Here is a 16,702-nt window from a genome sequence, read left to right as displayed (position 1 = left end):
GGCATTGGTGGGGTGGAGGGCAGGGTGCAGCATGGAAGTGCCTAGAAAACCTCCTAGGTGAGCTCTCAGCCACAGTCACAGCCAAGATGAGGTCAGAGGAGAGGAGCCAAAATAAGACTTTAGGGGGAGCTACTGGGCCCCCAGACACCTGGGTAGCTCTGAAGACAGGTGGTCTCAGAGGGACCCTTGATGGGATCTCTCATCTTGGATGGCTTGGCCTCCACAGGGGCCGAGGGGAGCGTGCAGGTACCTGCATGATGCGGACGTAGTCTGTGCGGTGCAGCTCGCCTTCCTTGACCACCTTCTTCTTGAGAGTGGCCAGGTTCCTCTCCAGATGCTCCCGCTGCCGGGCGTACTCCTGCTGCAGGTCTGTGTTCAGCCCTGCGATCTCCACCTGACGGGGCCCAGGAGATCCTCAGTGAGGGAGAGGAGACCCTGGAGGGCAGGGCTGGCAGGAGGGGAGGCTGAACTTACCATGTCTGCTCGCTGCACGTACTTCTCAAAGAGACCTCGAATCTTCTCCTTCAGCAGCCGCGGCTCCTGAATATAGGCTACACAGTTGTGGAGGTCTGTTTTGAACCTTTTGACAAGCGCTTCCAAGTCTCGCTCCTGCAATCAGAGACATTTCCTTCTGGCACTGTAGGGTGCTCTCCAGGTGGAGGGGCGGGGGCTGCAGGCAGAGGTTAATGGCACAGAAAGGGAAAAGAGACACCTCATCTGGGACTCACAGCTGACCACCAGGGGCCACACTGGGCACAGAGACTTAGATGGGCACAGAGCCAACAGGTGGAGGCACGAAAAGTCTTGTGCACCTGCCCTCGGCTGGACACCTGGCCTGAACAGCCTACATGGGGCTTCATCCTTAAGAGGCCACACAGATGGGCTTCTTTATTGGCTCTGGTTTCCTTTCAGGACCACAGGCCTTAAAAGATGAAAGGAAGCTCAGGTGGTTACCCATATCCCTTTAGAGTCAAGGTAGACGGCATCATTTCTCTCTTGCAGCTTCCTGGCCGGGGCTTCCACGTCCCCCGTATTAGCTCATCCAGTGCTTACCCAGTGCTCGATAGTCAGGAGCGCTGCCGTGAGGGGTCAGGTTGGTTTATCTACACACTCGGGCTAGCGTCCCCTCTTCATCATGCTTTTACCTGTCTTCCCCAGCCCTGACCTGGAGAAAGTCTCTCCTTTCTCTTGCTGCCATCCATGGCCCTTTCTACATGTTCCACCGTTTTCCACCTCTCAATGTAACTATTATGCACATGCCACAAACCCCTGATCATCGTCTTCAGCATGGAAAGAGCAGGATCTGTATCAGTTCACATTTATGGCTCTGCAGCTGCTAGTGTTACCTAGTGCAGAGTTAATTAATGTTTACTGCAGAAAATGGAAAGTTCCAATCTTTTTTTTTTTTTTTTTTTTTTTAGACAGAGTCTCGCTCTGTCACCCAGGCTGGAGTGCAGTGGTGCGATCTTGGCTTACTGCAACCTCCGCCTCCCAGGTTCAAGCAATTCTCCCGCCTCAGTCTCCCAGTTAGCTAGGACTACAGGCACGTGCCACCATGCCTGGCTAATTTTTGTATTTTTCGTAGAGACGGGGTTTCACTATGTTGGCCAGGCTGGTCTTGAACTCTTGATCTCGTGATCCGCCTGCCTCGGCCTCCCAAAGTGCTGGGATTACAGGCATGTGCTGGGATTACAGGCATGAACCACTGTGCCCGGACGGAAAGTTCCAATCTTATTCAACAAATGTTAAGGAGTGGCCTGTGCTAGGGAAGAGGGCACAACCGTGTCCAGGCCCATGTTCAGAAAACCTAGATTCCATTATTAGCTCTGTGTGTACTACCTAGCTGTGGGTGCTGGGTGAAGTTTCTTAATCTCCCAATTTTGGGGGCCTAATTTTTCTTATTTGTAACAGAGAAATGGGAATCGATGATCTTTGAGGTTCCCCTGGCCTCTGCAATTTTTTGGTTGTCAAAGCCTTAAACCAGTGGCAACAAAATTGCCTCTCTTGAGTATGTACTTTCCTCCGCCAAAGAAGCCAAATGCTACAAATATTCCTGCCACGCTGACTTGCCACCTCCTTGATCACTTACCCAAAGTGATTTCATAGTCTCAGATGAGTTCAGTGATGTAAATCTACATGGGCCTGAAAGCAGGCAGGGCTGGGAGCAAGTAAAGAATGTGAGTTAAAATGGGAAACATGTCCTCGCAGTGGGCTGGCTCTGTCTCTTGGAAGCCAGCTGCCCATTGCAGATAGGTGCCAGATCCCGAATCCAAGAACTGCCAGACTCTGAAACCCTCACACCTTCTGTCTCTCTCTGCGCATCTCCTGATCAGTGGCTCTCAGTTTCTGCCACAATTCTGTGATGTTCAGCTCCAGTTGAGTGTTCTGCTTATGGAAATTCTCCAGTTCGGCTTCCATCTGTAGAGAACAAGAGAAACGAGTCAAGAAGAAGAAAGTGAGATAATGAAAACTGTGTTTGAGAACCATAGTCTTTCGGCGGGGATGCCGCCCCCGATACCCGGGCATTTCTTTTCTCATCCCCTTCTGTGTCCTCTGGATCAAAACCTTTCTCTACTTGCTTTCCTAACAGCTCCCCACCCCTGGACTGATATGCTAAACCAGCATCACGTGTTTCCACGGCCAGGCTGGGATGTTTTCCCTCTGAGTCACTTTCCCTTTCCTTCAACCATGCTGATTATTTTATTTTCTTGAATTCCTTATAAAGTGGTGCCACCCAAATACTGGAACCTCAACTCTAACCCGAGGCAGGGTTCCCCAGAGAGGCACCTTCCTCGCCTGCTTTGTGAAGTTGTATGAGCGAATCTCGACCCTCTGGGGCCACGGGTCATTCTAAAGCAGAAAGTTTGGAGGGACCAACATGTGGGCACCACCCATGTAAGGCATAAAACAGGAAAGGGGAAGCTGAGAAGGAGCCTCAGCCTCATCATTCTGTTGAAAGGTCTTAAAAAGTACAACTGAGAAGTGTCCTGTCTTCACAGGAAAACTAAGAAACCACCAGTGAGCTTCTGAAATATAGATTTTTTAGATGGAGTCTTGCTCTGTTACCCAGGCTGGAGTGCAGTCATGTGATGTCTATCTTGGCCCACTGCAACCTCCACTTCCGGGTTCAAGCAATTCTCTAGCCTCAGCCTCCCGAGTAGCTGGGATTACAGGCAACTGCCACCATGACCAGCTTTTTTTTTTTTTTTTTGTATTTTTAGGAGAGACAGGGTTTTATCATGTTGCCCAGGCTGGTCTTGAACTCCTGACCTCAAGTGATCTGCCCACCTCGGCTTCTCAAAGTGCTGGGATTACAGGCATGAGCCACTGTGCCTAGGCTGAAAGATTTTTTTAAAATTCACTGTTGCATTTATATTAACCAAAGTCATGGGAATGACAACTGAAGTGTCCAATTAGGATGAGACAAGCCGTGCGTGAGCTTTCATTGACCTAATTCCTAATGACTTATGGACTAAATCTGGTGGACACTAGTATTTCTGTTAAAAGAGAGGTTTGCCGACTGTTTTGGGAGAATGGGATAGTTCACTGGGTTTTTTCACGGCTGGGTAGAGTAGTCCCTCCCCCTCTAGTCTATCCCAGGCCTTTGATCAAATTTTAAGGCTCTTGGCAACCTTCTGGGGGGTACCAGGAGGCCCTAATGAACCACATCCACGTTCTAGACACAAAGGGGCAGCTTTTAGAAGAACGTTTTCCTCATTATTAGAAGCATTTTGTATAGACAGAATAGCCCTCTGACCCAAAGCCTGGCATAAAGGTGGCATGCAAATATTTGATGAATGAACGAATAATGGCAAGTGTGGTGGGCAAAGGAGAGCAATAGTGAGGGACACAAGAAGAGCCTGAAACAACCTGCTTCTGGAAGAGGAATGATAAGATAAGAAGGCAGTGTTGGCAGAGTTATGTAGAACCACCTTGTAGGGGACACACATTGAGTGTGGGTATTTGCACAGCTAAAGAATGTGCCCATTAGAAAGGGCTGCCCAGCTTGTTGTAGACTTAGGGATCTAAAGCTGATTAAGAGGTAGTTTCTGCCTTCAAGAGGCCTCAGGTCTGCAGGGATAAGTAGTAAGTCAGAAACTCAGGTGGAGTAGGATAAACACTGCAGTCAAGGCAGAAAGCACTGTGTGTACACAGACGAGGTGAGCAGGCAGTGCCCAAAAAGAGGGGATGTGTCCCCTGGATTTGGGAGGAAGAAAAAGTGTTAGAGGACAAAGGGGGAAAGAATTCTACGCAGAGAGAACAGCCTGCACAGAAAGGACCAGAGCCATGGGCAGCCTGGCGCATCTCTGCAGGCTACAAGTGGCTCAGGGTGGCTGCAGGAGGGGGGATTTGAAGAAGGGGGAGAGTGGAGGGACACGAGAGGCTGGCTGAGCTAGGTCATGCAGAACCCAAGGGCAGAGGCTCAAATGGTGAGAAGTTTGCCTTTATCCTGAAAGCTCAGAGAGCCGCTGAAGGCTTAGACCAGGATGGAATGATGTAATTTGCATCTTGGAGGGCCTGATGCAGAGATTCTGCTGAATAGAGCAAGATGGGGGCCAGGCAGACCAGTCAGGAGCTGCCAGTGTGGCTGAGGAGACAGATGATAGCGTCCTAGGCCAAGGCAATGGCAGCTGGAAAAGAGAAAGGGGGCTTCTATTTGAGGGGCTCCCGAAGATCATGTCTGAGTGCCTCATTCTCTAAATCTCAGGCCAACAGTGACAGGTGAGGTTAGCATGGAGGGCGTACAGGAGTATATTATTTACTTCTGTTCATTTTTTCCCCCAGGCAAAGACTCATACTACTCTGAGAATAAAAATAATCTGTTTATAGAAAAATTGGGAAATATGTCCAATTTGACTAGCTGGCTGGACAGCCAGAAGCCTAGCCCATTATGGGGTAACAAGCATCTTTTCCCATTGTGGAAATTCCATCTACTTTTCCATGTGTTTTTCATCACACTCAGAGATTCTCAATGGGGCTCAGGCAGGAGATAGAAAGCATTTTGCCCCCCAGGGGACCTCTGGCAAGGTCTGAAGGCATTTTTTAGTTTTAACACCCTGGATAGGGGGTGCTTTTGGGATCTAGCAGGTAGACACCAGGGATGCTGCTAAACATTCTACAATATACAGGACAGACCCTCCATGACAGAGAATTACCTATCTCAAAATAGTAATCCTGCTGAGCTTGAAAAACTCTGCCCTAGATGAGTAAATAAATGAGTGTAAACTAAAACGACAAGCCTCAGGAAACCTCTCCCCTAGGCAGGGCAAAGGGACCCTTGAATCATCAGAGCCAAGTTGGAAAAAGAGTATGTGAGGGGAGGTACCTGAATCAGGAAGTGTTCTAAGAGGTTGCAGTTCTACAAATGAGCCGAGGGCTTGAGGCTTCCTTCCTGGGAGAAAAGGACCTTTACAGGAGATCCACAGTGCATGAACCAAAGACGTCTATGACCCCCAGAGGGAAGCCCCAAGGTCAGAGGCTCCTGGAAGCACCCAGGCCCAGATATCAGCCCTGATAGCAACTGGCACCAGCGAAAGGAGGTAGGAGGCATCCTGCTGGAATCACTCCCAAGGTGCGAGTGTATTCCCTGCTGAGCATTAAGGCCATGGTTGGCCCCTGTAACTGCCAGAGAAGGTGAATGGTCCCCCCAGGTGTGTCAGTGGGGGAAGTAAGCTAACCATTAGGAAACAATGGACCTGACCTGAAATACAGCTGACAAATGTGTCAAATGAGGAGGGAGAAAGGGGGCAGTGCTGTGCTGGCCCTCCAGGTGGGTGGGGCTTCTGTTCTTCCTCTCATCTTCTCAGGCTGCTATGGTCTGAACCTCGGTGCTGTCCACCCTAAATTCCTATGGTGGAACCTAACCCCCAAAGTGAGGTCAGGTCTTTGGGAGGTGATCGGGTCCCAAGGGCAGAGCCCTCACAAATGGGATTTGTGCCCTTTTATGAGGCTGGAGGAAGCTTGTCTGCCCCCTTTTACCCTTCCATCACATGAGGACACATAGCAAGTGTCATCTGTGAGGAACAGGCCTGGACACCAAATCTGCTGGAGTCTTGGTCTTAGACTTCCCAGCCTCCAGTACTTTCAGCAATACATTCTGTTGGCTATAAATTACCCCTTCTAAGGTATTTTGTTATAGCACCCCGAATGGACTGACAGCTGCCATTTTGGGGCCCTGAAATTACTCAAGAATGGCAGGAGGCCCTGTGGAGGCAGGTCTGTGGTCAGCTGGGGACATCCTTTCTCATCCCAGAAGCCAGGGAAAAAGTCATTGTCACAAGGACATACCTTCTCTGGGCGCCCTGACCCTGGACTGATCTCCACTGGGCTTCTTTACTGGGCCTACCAGAGCAAAGGTGTCATCGGGCAGAACTGGCACCACCATGGCTCTTACACTTCTAGTTGGGTCATCAGTGCTCTCTCACACCCTTGTATCTGTTATCCTGGCTCAGCATAAACAATTAGAGAAGATGGAGGGGGGGCAGAAGCCTATTTTGTCTAGGGTGGTCAGGGAAGGCATATAGACTGAGACCGGAAAGATGCAAAGAAACCAGCCATGTGGCGATCTGGGGGAAGAGCCTTCCAGGCAGAGGCAGCAGCACTGCAGAGGTTCTGAAATGGAAAAGCGTGACTCGTAGGAACTGTCAGAAAGTCAGTGGGCTAGAGCAGGGAAAGAGAGCTTCGAGAGGAGGCTGTAGAGGCAGGGAGAGGCTGGATCACATAGGACCTTATGGGCCTGACTGGGACTCTGGATTTTATTGTAGGTGAGATGGGACCCCATTGGGGAGTTCACTCAGGCCTCTATGCGGAGACCAGACTGGAGGCTGGAGTCCAGTCCATATAAGAGATGGTGGCTGCTTGGACCGGGGTGATAGCAGCAGCGGGAAAGGAGGGTTTGATGTGAGATATGTTTTGGAAATTGATCAGATAGATGTTGCTGATGATTTGGATATAGGAGTTAAGAGAAGTGAAGAATCAAGGAAGACTTCTGCATTTCTGCGGTAAGTAACTGGCTGGATCATGGACCACTAACTGAGAGGGAAAACTGGAGGAAGCGGGAGAGAAAAATCAAGAATTCAGTTTTAGATCAACATGGACTCCACTGTCAGCCCAGTAGGGGAGGCTGATGGGGAAACATATGTTGCAGGGAAAGGTGGTATGTGCAGGGGGGACGGGAGACCTTACAGGATTCTCAGAAACCCTTGTCCAGTTGATCTTGCTTCTAATCTCACCTCTCTACCTTCATCCTGTTTGCTTCCCAGAACATATTCTTAATTATGCCACTCTTCTGCTCAAGAGCCTCTGATGACTTCTCATTCCTTATCAGATGAAGTCCAAACACCATGGCCTCGCCTAGGGTCTCAACCAACATTTCCAGTTTGAGAACAAATGTTGAACTAGGCTAGCCTGTTGGCTGAGTACACACTGCCCTCTGGTGGCCAAACGCCCAATAGCTGCGTCTCCCTTAGGAGGGCACAGAACACTGCACACTGAGGCAGGGGTAGGGCCAAAGCCCATCTCCAGGTCCTGCAGCAAGTTAATTCCCAAGCGATTTGCTTTTGGACAGCTGAGCCTGCAGCAGGGCCACGGCCTTCCCTGTTGCACCCCTGTGGACTGGAGGCTGCATACACCTTGGGAGCAGAGAGGACTGTGAGGAGAGCTTCCTCTCAGTCCCTGAGGCCAGCTAGCCAATCATGGAAGAAGAGACAGAAGGTCTGAGAGGCCAGAGTGTTGCAAATGGCTTCTTACCTCCTGAATCTGTTCCTTCATCACCCTGATCTCATTTTCTCGAGGTTCTATTTGCTTCTTCAGCTCCTTTATTTTGTAGTCAAGCACAAACTTGAATTTCCCCAGTTCTTGATTTTTCTTTTTCAGATCATAAATTCGCTTCTCCTGGGGGTGAGAAGAGACAGAAGTGAGAGATATCGTAAGGCTCTGGTATACTGCAGCCCTTTAGGGCAAAGAGCACGAAGCCTGTGACTCTCCCGGTTGAAGAGGTCAACCAGGAGACTCCTCTCCTCTCTTCGTCAGTACAGAGGCTGGCACTCTCCCCACGGGGCTACAGCACAGACCCCTCAGCTTCTGTACCAGGACTCTCATGCATCACTCACTCATTCATATTAGGTTGTGAACAATGGTATTTTCTAACGATGGCCCCCACAGCATCTCCCACCCCACACTCCAGCTGTTCTCCAGCGTGACCTTGCTGCTTCTCCATCAGGAGGTGGAAGTGAATCCCCTTCCCTTGCATTTGCCTGGACTTGTGACTTGTTCATAACCCAAATAATGCAACAGAAGGGAGACTGTGTGGCTTCCAAGGCTAGGCCAAAAAAGGCTAAGCAGTTTTTACCTGGCTCTCTTGGGACACCTGCTCTGGGGGAGGCCATCTGCTATGTAAGAAGTCCAACTATACTGAGACATCCAGGCTGGTGGGGACATTAGGGACTCTGGTCAAAAGACCCAGCTGAGCCTAGCCTCCCAGACATCCCTGCCAAGGTGCCAGACATGTGACTGAAGAAGCCACATTGGATGTTGATCTTCCAGCCTTCAGCTATTTTGAGTCACCCCCAGTATTCCCAGCTGAGGCCCCAGACATCGGGGACAGAGATAAGCCACTCTGTTGTACCCTGTCCAGATTCCAGACCTGTGGAACCTGTAAGCAGAATAAAATAGTTGCTCTCAATCACTAAGTTTTTCCTTTTGAGACAGGGTCTGACACTGTCACCCAGGCTGGAGTGCAGTGGCAAGATCTCAGCTCACTGCAAACTCTGTCTCCCAAGTTCACGCGATTCTCTTGCCTCAGCCTCCTGAGTAGCTGGGATTACAGGCATGTGCCACCACTCTCGGCTAATTTTTGTATTTTTAGTAGAGACGGGGTTTCATCATGTTGGCCAGGCTGATCTTGAACTCCTGACCTCAATGATCCACCTCCCTCTGCCTCCCAAAGTGTTGGGATTACAGGCGTGAGCCACCACACCTGGCCTCAATCACTAAGTTTTAAGGTTAATTCGTTGCATGGTGATAATAATCAGAACATAAATATATCCATCTCTCAAACATTTACTGAATGAAGATCTTTTGCCAAGTATTGGGTTTCCAAATATAAATACAGCACAGTCCCTTGCCCTTAAAAGAAAACACTAGCTGGGAAAGAAGATACAGAAGCAAATCTAAGCCTAAAACGTGACAAATGTGTAAAAGAGGAAAGCACAGAAGGCAAAGTATATATTGAGGGTGCTGAGAATGACTGGCTTGAGAGCCAAGTGGTGGTTCATGGGGGAAGTGAGAGGTGAGGCTGGGGAAATAGAGGAGGGAGGTAAGGGTCTTCGTGTTAGGGGAAAGAGTTCAGAATTTATCTCCTAGGCAATGGGCTGGCAAACTACAGCCTATGGGCCACATTTGGCCTGCTGTCTATTTCTGTAAAGCTTTACTGGAACACAGCCAAGTTCATTCATTAATGTTTTGTTTATGGGTGGTTTCACTCTACAGCAGCAGTGTTGATTCATGTTGATTCGTTGAGACAGACCACATTGCCTCCAAAGCCAAAAATATTCACTACCTAGGCCTTTACAGAAAGAGCGTGCTGACCCCTGCTGTAGCAATGGGGAGCTGTAAGGGCTTTGAGCAGGAGAGTGGCGGCATTGCACCTGCACCCTGCCAGTCCATGGTGATGGAAGGTGGGAAATGAGCCCATTAGACTGCTCATTAGACTGCTTAGGAGGCTGTTGCCATTTTCTAGGTGGGGAGACCTTCATCTCTTTCTTGTCAAAGCCCCCTTTGAGAATCTGAACAGAACTTTGGATCCTCCCTAAAAAATAAAATAAAATAAAATAAAAATAAAAAGCCCAGATACATACACCGACACTCACATGCAGAAATGACATCTAGGCATGATCCCATGTAATCCTTACAAGACCCCTTGAGGTGGTGATCATCCCCATTTTATAGGTGAGAAAATGAAGGCTTAGAGAAGTTGCTCGAGGTGCAATGGCCAGTAAATGGAACCTGTGCCGGACCTAGTTCCCTAACACTGAAGCCCATGTTCTCGGCCCTTGGAGAATTCCTCCTGCCTCGGGCCATAGTGGCAGAGGCGATGGAAAGGAGGGCACGGAATCTGGATGTGCTCAGGAGGATGATACTATACGGTCTGCCCCACAGAATGTGATGTCTCTGTCATCTGAGTGTTTTGTAAGAAAGGCATCCCAAAAGTGGAAGCAGCCTCCTGGACAGGGTCAACCCCAGGAGAGTCCCTCTGCGACAGGGGGACCATGTGGGCAGTGTGGCAAGTGAGTTGCCCCCAGTCCATGGGGGAGCGCCTCCGAGGATGCCTGGAGCAGTGGAGTCAGCTGACTCAGGTTCTTATCGCAGCCTGTCACCTATTGAAGTGTGTGACCCCTGGGCAAGATACCCAGCCTCTTGGAGTTCAGCTTCCCGAACCATAACACTGGGTTCTCAGGCCCCCTGGGTTGTTGGCAGAACTGAATGCGATGTGTTGACAGCGATTAGCCCAGTGCCAAACACACAAGAGGCACTTCATTGACCGCTGGTTCCCCCATCAAGTTACAGAAATGCGTCCTGAGAAGCTAGGGACCCTCTCTCCCCTGAGCTTTGCCTTCCTTGCCTTGGCCCATCTGGCCGTAGCTGAGGGAGGACAGAAGGAGAGCTGTCACCTTGTCTTGAATAGTCTCGTCTCTTTCCTGGATCTCTCGCTTGAGGCCTTGGATGTCCTTCTCCAGAGACTTAATGACTCCTTGCAGCTTCACCTGCTCTCCTTTTAGGGTCTCGATGTCATTGGTTCGTTCTTCAATCTCCTTCTGCAGGCTGCTGAACTAGAAAAGCGAACGGCAACACCAAAGACCACTAAAGTCAGAACTCATCTCCACTCCTCCCACTGTCTTGATGTAAGGGGTTCCCCACCGCCGGCCAACTGTGATCTGAATCGCCCCACCTTCCGTGGCCTGAAAACACTTAGCACTCAACATTTCTGGGATTTTAGGAGTGAATATTTGGAGAATCTGGGACAGTTCAGGAATTTCCCAGGCCAAATGGATGATGTAGTATTCTGTCCCATAACATCCAGGCCCATTCCCCTATGAGAGGACTGTCTGTCTTCACAAGAGGTTCCGGAGACCGGTACGCCAAGTGGACCGGAGACTTCTGTGACCACACTGATCTTGAAAGTCTGGGATCCACACTGCATCAAGGTCACAGAAAGTGGGCTCTAACTGATGAGCCATCTGAGCCATGACCAAGAAGGGAAGACTGATTGTCCCCTGGATTTACTAGTGTGCTTTCTAATAGGAAGAAACTCGAGCTTGCTTTGAACTTAGCTTCTCCAGGGCTAAATGTTTTGGGGAAACTGAGTTGAATCCTCCCTCACCCTCAATGGTGAGTGAACTAAAAACATCTTCCTCACTTTGTAAACCAAGCATCCTACACCCCCATTCCCTCTTCCACCCGTAGTGCTGAACAGGAGCCGCCCACGACTCCCTGGACCAAGAGCCTGAGGATGCCTCCAGGCCAAGACTTCATCTATCTCATCCCCAGAAGACCTTATTTCCATTACCATTGGAGGGCTAGCTCTGAAAACATTGACTGAATCCTACTTGCCAATAAGTGAAAACTAGAAAGCCTCTATCTGCACACAGGGAACCCCAATATCCTGTGAAAAGGAGAGCAGGGACGCCCGTGTGGCTGCCTTTCCAAGGACGTGGTGGGGAGGGTCCATCTGCGTGAGTGTGCACTGGCTCGTGCTCTTCTCCCAGCCTGCTTCCTGAAGATGGGGACAGGCAGGACCCCGGCCAGGCTCCCCAGGCTGGTCAGTCCACCCACCCCAGCTTTCTCTGCAACACCCTCGCCCACCCCAGGTCTCTTGGAGAACAGCCTGCTACCTTCTTCCTCATGATGCCTGTTTCTCCCTTGAGCCGCAGGTTTGATTCCTTTTCATCCCGAAGCTTTTTCTCATACTTGGTTTTGATATCTTGGATTTCTCGGTCTTCATCTTCTTCAATCTGCTTCTTAGTCTCTTCAAATTCCCGCAGCTGCTGCCTGACGTCTTCCTGTGCCTGGCTCGGAGAGAGTGGGCGTGTGGTCAGGGGAGAAGGGACTCCCGCACCTTTGTGCCCACAGGGCTTGAGGTGAGATGAGCATGGGGACCTGTCCCAAGGAGTGGGAGGCGAGTGTCATTCCAGAAACGGAGACCATGGCCACAGGGCCCTTGACCTGTCCACCTTCTTCCCCTCTGTCCTCTCTTCCTGCCTCCCCTCTTTTCCTACCAAATCAGGCCTCATGCTCCGCCACTTCAACCCCAACCTTTCCAACACCCCATCCCTGTTCTTCTTTGGTCTTGTTCACTGGAAACCCAGGCTTCCCATATTTTTCTCTCACAGAACTTGTGACAATCGTAATGTTATATTTATTTGCGATGTTATTTGGCTCTCTCTCCCATTAGATACAAGTTCCTTGGGGGTAGAAACCATGTCTGTCCCAGTGCACAACACATCCTGGCATACAGTGGCTATGCCATGGAGATCTGAGTGAATGGGTGGCTTTTCTCTGGGAAAGGGAGGCACAGCATGGCTTCCTGTGAGTACCTCTTCCAGGAGGGTGGTTTTCTCCTGCAGTTTGGCCTCGTAAAACTCAGTCAGCTCCTCCAGAGCCTGGCTCTTGGTCTCATCATTATCCCGGAGCTGTTTTTCATATTCTTCCTGCATCCTCTGGGACTTGAGCTGCAGCTCCTGGTACTTCTCATATTCTAGAAGCAACTTTTGGTTGTTGCAACATTCTGGAGAGAAGCAAGGAAGGTATTTAAGGTGGGAGAGCAGCACCCGCCTGAGGGACACCCAGGAGCCTTGGGCACTTTCCCATTCCTTCCAGCACCAGCTGGAGCAGCTGCCTCCAGAGCCAAGATTCAAATGCCTGCCTGGCTTCCTCACCGCCACCCCCTCATCCCATCATCTCATCAGGTAGCCAAACTCCCTGCCTGCCTGCTCTGGGAAGAAAAGTTTCCAGGAAAGCACAGAGTGGTATTTGGGGACTCAGGGCCAAGAAGAATATCCTGAGTGTGAAAACTAGGTATTAGGACCCCCACTTTATAGAAGAGTAAAGTGAGGCTCGGTAAGGTGAGGTGACTCCCTAGAGCACCTGGCAAGAACGTGGTGAGCCTGAGACGATCAGGTTCCAAACTTGAACTTTTCCATGTCTCCTGCTTTCATGTAACAGGTGTTTAATGTGCTGAGTGAATGAGTAAAAACACAGAAGTAAAAACCACCGTGAGTTCCAGGGGATACATGTAGCCTGTTTTTAGACAAAGCTAAAACTTTGTTCCCTGAGACTTCTACCGTGTCTGGGGGACTCTCAAGTGTTTTCCCATAACCTAGCTCTTCCAACCCTAACCAACGAGGCCTCTACTTGTGGGCTCACCCAGGTCTTGCAGTTCCCGGCTTTGCTTGTCTAGGAGGTCTTCTATGTGCTCACGGTGATAAACATCCTGCTTTTCTTTTTCTGTTCTTAAGACCTAAAACAGAGTCACATTTCCTCATTTACACACATCTGCTGAAAGCACCACTAAGGCAAGAACTGACTTTGCAAGTTACACCCTCCTTCACTCACAAACATTTCTCAAGCCCTTATTTTGCACCAAGCACTGTTCTATGAAGCAACAACCACATTGTCACCTTTTATTTATGTTATATTCTGCTCAAAAAGCTCTATACTGTTCCTATTTCTATTCTTGCTACTAAATGGGTTTGTCAATGATGAGTTCAGTTTTGGACACGTGTCAAAAGGACTTCTGGATGAAAAAGTAGGGATACATTTGAATCCTCTGTTGCCGGCACATTGCTGTCAATGAAATCCTTGGGTGTGTTCATGGGTAAAGCTTCTGAGCAAGTGTTTTCTTTAACTGAGCAGGAAAGCTTTCAGGCTTGGGGGGCGAGTTGGAGGTGGTGTGCCATCTTCAGGACCTAACTTTGCGCCTGGCTTATATACAGCACCAAATAGCTGTTTGTTGGCTAAAAGAATAAAATTATAAAATGAATTAATTAATACAATTAATAGCCAAGGTTTTTCTTTCTTTTTTTTTAGCCAAACTTTATGACCCATAGACATTAAAGAAACAAATATCCCTCAAGCACATAATTGGGAATTTTTTTAGGGGGTGAGGGACAGGGCCTCACTCTGTCACCCAGGCTGGAGTGCAGTGGTGAGATCATGACTCACTGCAGCCTCCACCTCCCAGGCTCAAGCAATTCTCCCATCCCAGCTTCCCAAGTAGCTAGAACTACAGGCACATGCTAGCATGGCAGACTCATTTTTTATTTTATGTTGGAGACAGGGTCTCACTATGTTAACCATGCTGGTCTCAAGCTCTCGGATGCAAGCGATCCTCCTGCCTAGGCCATCCAAAGTGTTAGGATTATAGGGGTGAGCCACCTTGCCCAGCGGGGATTTTAGATAGGAGTCCAGATTTGTGTAGAACAAAGAAAAGAATCTGGGAGAGTCCCGGACCAAATCTAACTATGTAAAGGCCATGTAGACTAATTTTATTTAACTTCCTGACAATCCAGGAATCGGTATTCTGCTAGTTATTCTCCATCTATGCTTTGATTTTCTTATTTTTTTGCTTTGTTTTTCTTTTCTTTTCATTTTGTTTTAAAATAAGTTTCTCCTAATCATAATTCTCATTGTAGAGAATTTAGAAATTACAAAAAGGATAAAAAACAAAATTTAAATTATCTGTAATCTCAACTTCCAGAGATAATTATACTGTTATCTATTTTCTATATGTATTTTACTACTATAGATTAATTAATCTGTTAATACCACTAATACCGATTAATACCATTCACCATAAAGTGGTTTATATTCTGCTTTTTTTTCCACTTAGCAATTGATTGTAAGCATATTTATTTATTTATGTTTTTAGATGGAGTCTCTGTTGCCCAGGCTGGACCACGTTGGCCAGGCTGGTCTCGAACTCCCGACCTCAAGTGATCCGCCTGCCTTGGCCTCCCAAAGTGCTGGGATTGCAGGCGTCAGCCACTGTGCCCGGCCAGTTCCAGTTGTAAGCATTTCTGATATCAACAACTATGCTTTAAAATTGGACATTTTCACATATCTTACTGTTTGAGCATAGCTTGGGCAGTATATGCCAGTTGTGTCTTGAAAGTGGAAATTTCTTGTTATTTGCACTTGTTGGTCAGTCTCTTAAACAGACCTGGTTTTTTGTTTTCAAGGACTCCATTTCCTGGATGAACTTGTCTGTTAGCTCCTTAATCTTCTCAGAATAGTTCATGTCCTTTAGTCGGAGTTGATACTCATTCTCCATTTTTAATTCCTCCACACGAGTCTTTAGCTCCAACATAACCTGAGCCTTTGGGAGAAGGACAGAGAATCAAGAACACTGACAGTGAGGGTGAATCAGAATATTTAAACCTGCGGCCTTGACCTGAGACCTGCAACTCTGTCTAGCTTCAAACTCAATGTGTCTCAACTGGAACCTGTCATCTTTTCCCCAGAAGACACACCGGCTAAAAACGAGGAGACATATGAGCTTCCTCCTCTATCCTCAAAAAGTCCTTACTACATTGTGCTAGTAACGCTCTCATCTCTTTCAAGTCGGCCTAAACATCTCCTGCTTGATGAGGCTGACTTGGACCACATTGTTTAATTCTGCAACCCCTTCCCATTCCCAGGACCCATCACCTTTCTTACTCTGCTCTAATTCTTCTTATTTCCTTAGATCTTGCACTTTCTATAATTTACTTATTATTTTATTATTTTTATTCTTCTTTCCCCATTAGAACTTGCTCCACATAGACCAGAATCTTTGTAGGGTTTGTTTGCTGATATATCCCAAGTACTGGAACAGTGTCTAACACAGAGTAGGATCTCAGAAGATATTTACTAAAGCATGACTCCTGTCCCCATAGAACTTAGAGTCTACTGAGGCAGTCAGATAAACACATTATGACAAATCGTGGTAAGTGCCCAAAGCTGGGTCCCTCTTGATGTCTTCTTGGACTCACTTTCATTACTTTAAATCCTAACTCTTCTGTCTTGCTGGTTTTTATGCCTAATAAGTATCTTCTTACACTTCCTTTTTTCTTTATTTTATTTTGTAGACTTGGTTTCACTCTGTCACCCAGGCCGGAGTGTAGCAGTGTGATCACGGCTCACTGTAGCCTTGACCTCCTGGGCTCAAGTGATCCTCCCACCTCAGCCTGCCAAGTAGCAGGACTACCGGCATGCCCCACCACACCTTGTTAATTTTTATATTTTGCGTAGAGATGGGGGTCTCACTATGTTGTCCGGGCTGGTCTCAAACTCCTGGGCTGAAGCAATCCTCCTGCCTCAGCCTCCCAAAGTGCTGGGATTACAGGCCTGAGCCACTGCACCCGGCCTAGTGTCTTCTCCCATCGTACTCACTGATGCCAAAGTTTTCTAAAAATACTATAATACACACACCCTTCATTTCCTTAAAAAGTTAATGTTGATGACAAGAGTGGGTCAGAATGCAGTGTTTTCTTCTTGCTTACCTATGGGGAGACCCCGTGCATCCCTATCTCATCATTTCTGGTCTGTCTCCTGTACCACCTGTGAACGACTTGATATCAAGGAACCGGATTACACACATTTCTGCATTTCTGGCCAGCAGTCTAGTGAGGATCTGGTGCACAGGTAGTACTGAGATGAAGGATAA

The 16,702-nt window shown here is 48.4% G+C and overlaps 1 protein-coding gene across 2 annotated transcripts in view; it reads right to left on the bottom strand.

Annotated features, from left to right (window-relative positions):
- CFAP57 (cilia and flagella associated protein 57) overlaps window positions 1–16,702 on the bottom strand; it is an 83,267-nt gene that overhangs the window by 20,568 nt on the left and 45,997 nt on the right. The window contains exons 13-22 of one of the 2 annotated variants that reach the window (XM_010371855.1): window positions 15,218–15,373; window positions 13,423–13,516; window positions 12,594–12,784; window positions 11,892–12,065; window positions 10,671–10,829; window positions 7,750–7,893; window positions 2,761–2,850; window positions 2,302–2,418; window positions 475–609; window positions 251–394 (exon numbers count right to left, since the gene is read on the bottom strand). In XM_010371855.1, the coding sequence (XP_010370157.1) occupies window positions 251–394; window positions 475–609; window positions 2,302–2,418; window positions 2,761–2,850; window positions 7,750–7,893; window positions 10,671–10,829; window positions 11,892–12,065; window positions 12,594–12,784; window positions 13,423–13,516; window positions 15,218–15,373 (1,404 nt within the window). The remainder of the gene's footprint in view (window positions 1–250; window positions 395–474; window positions 610–2,301; window positions 2,419–2,760; window positions 2,851–7,749; window positions 7,894–10,670; window positions 10,830–11,891; window positions 12,066–12,593; window positions 12,785–13,422; window positions 13,517–15,217; window positions 15,374–16,702) is intronic. The other variant, XM_030912957.1, reaches the window with a different exon arrangement.

The sequence above is a fragment of the Rhinopithecus roxellana genome, chromosome 12 (assembly GCF_007565055.1).
Source record: "Rhinopithecus roxellana isolate Shanxi Qingling chromosome 12, ASM756505v1, whole genome shotgun sequence".
NCBI lineage: Eukaryota > Metazoa > Chordata > Mammalia > Primates > Cercopithecidae > Rhinopithecus > Rhinopithecus roxellana.
Note: the sequence above shows the minus strand (reverse complement) of the source record. Positions and strands in the feature narration are given on the sequence as shown.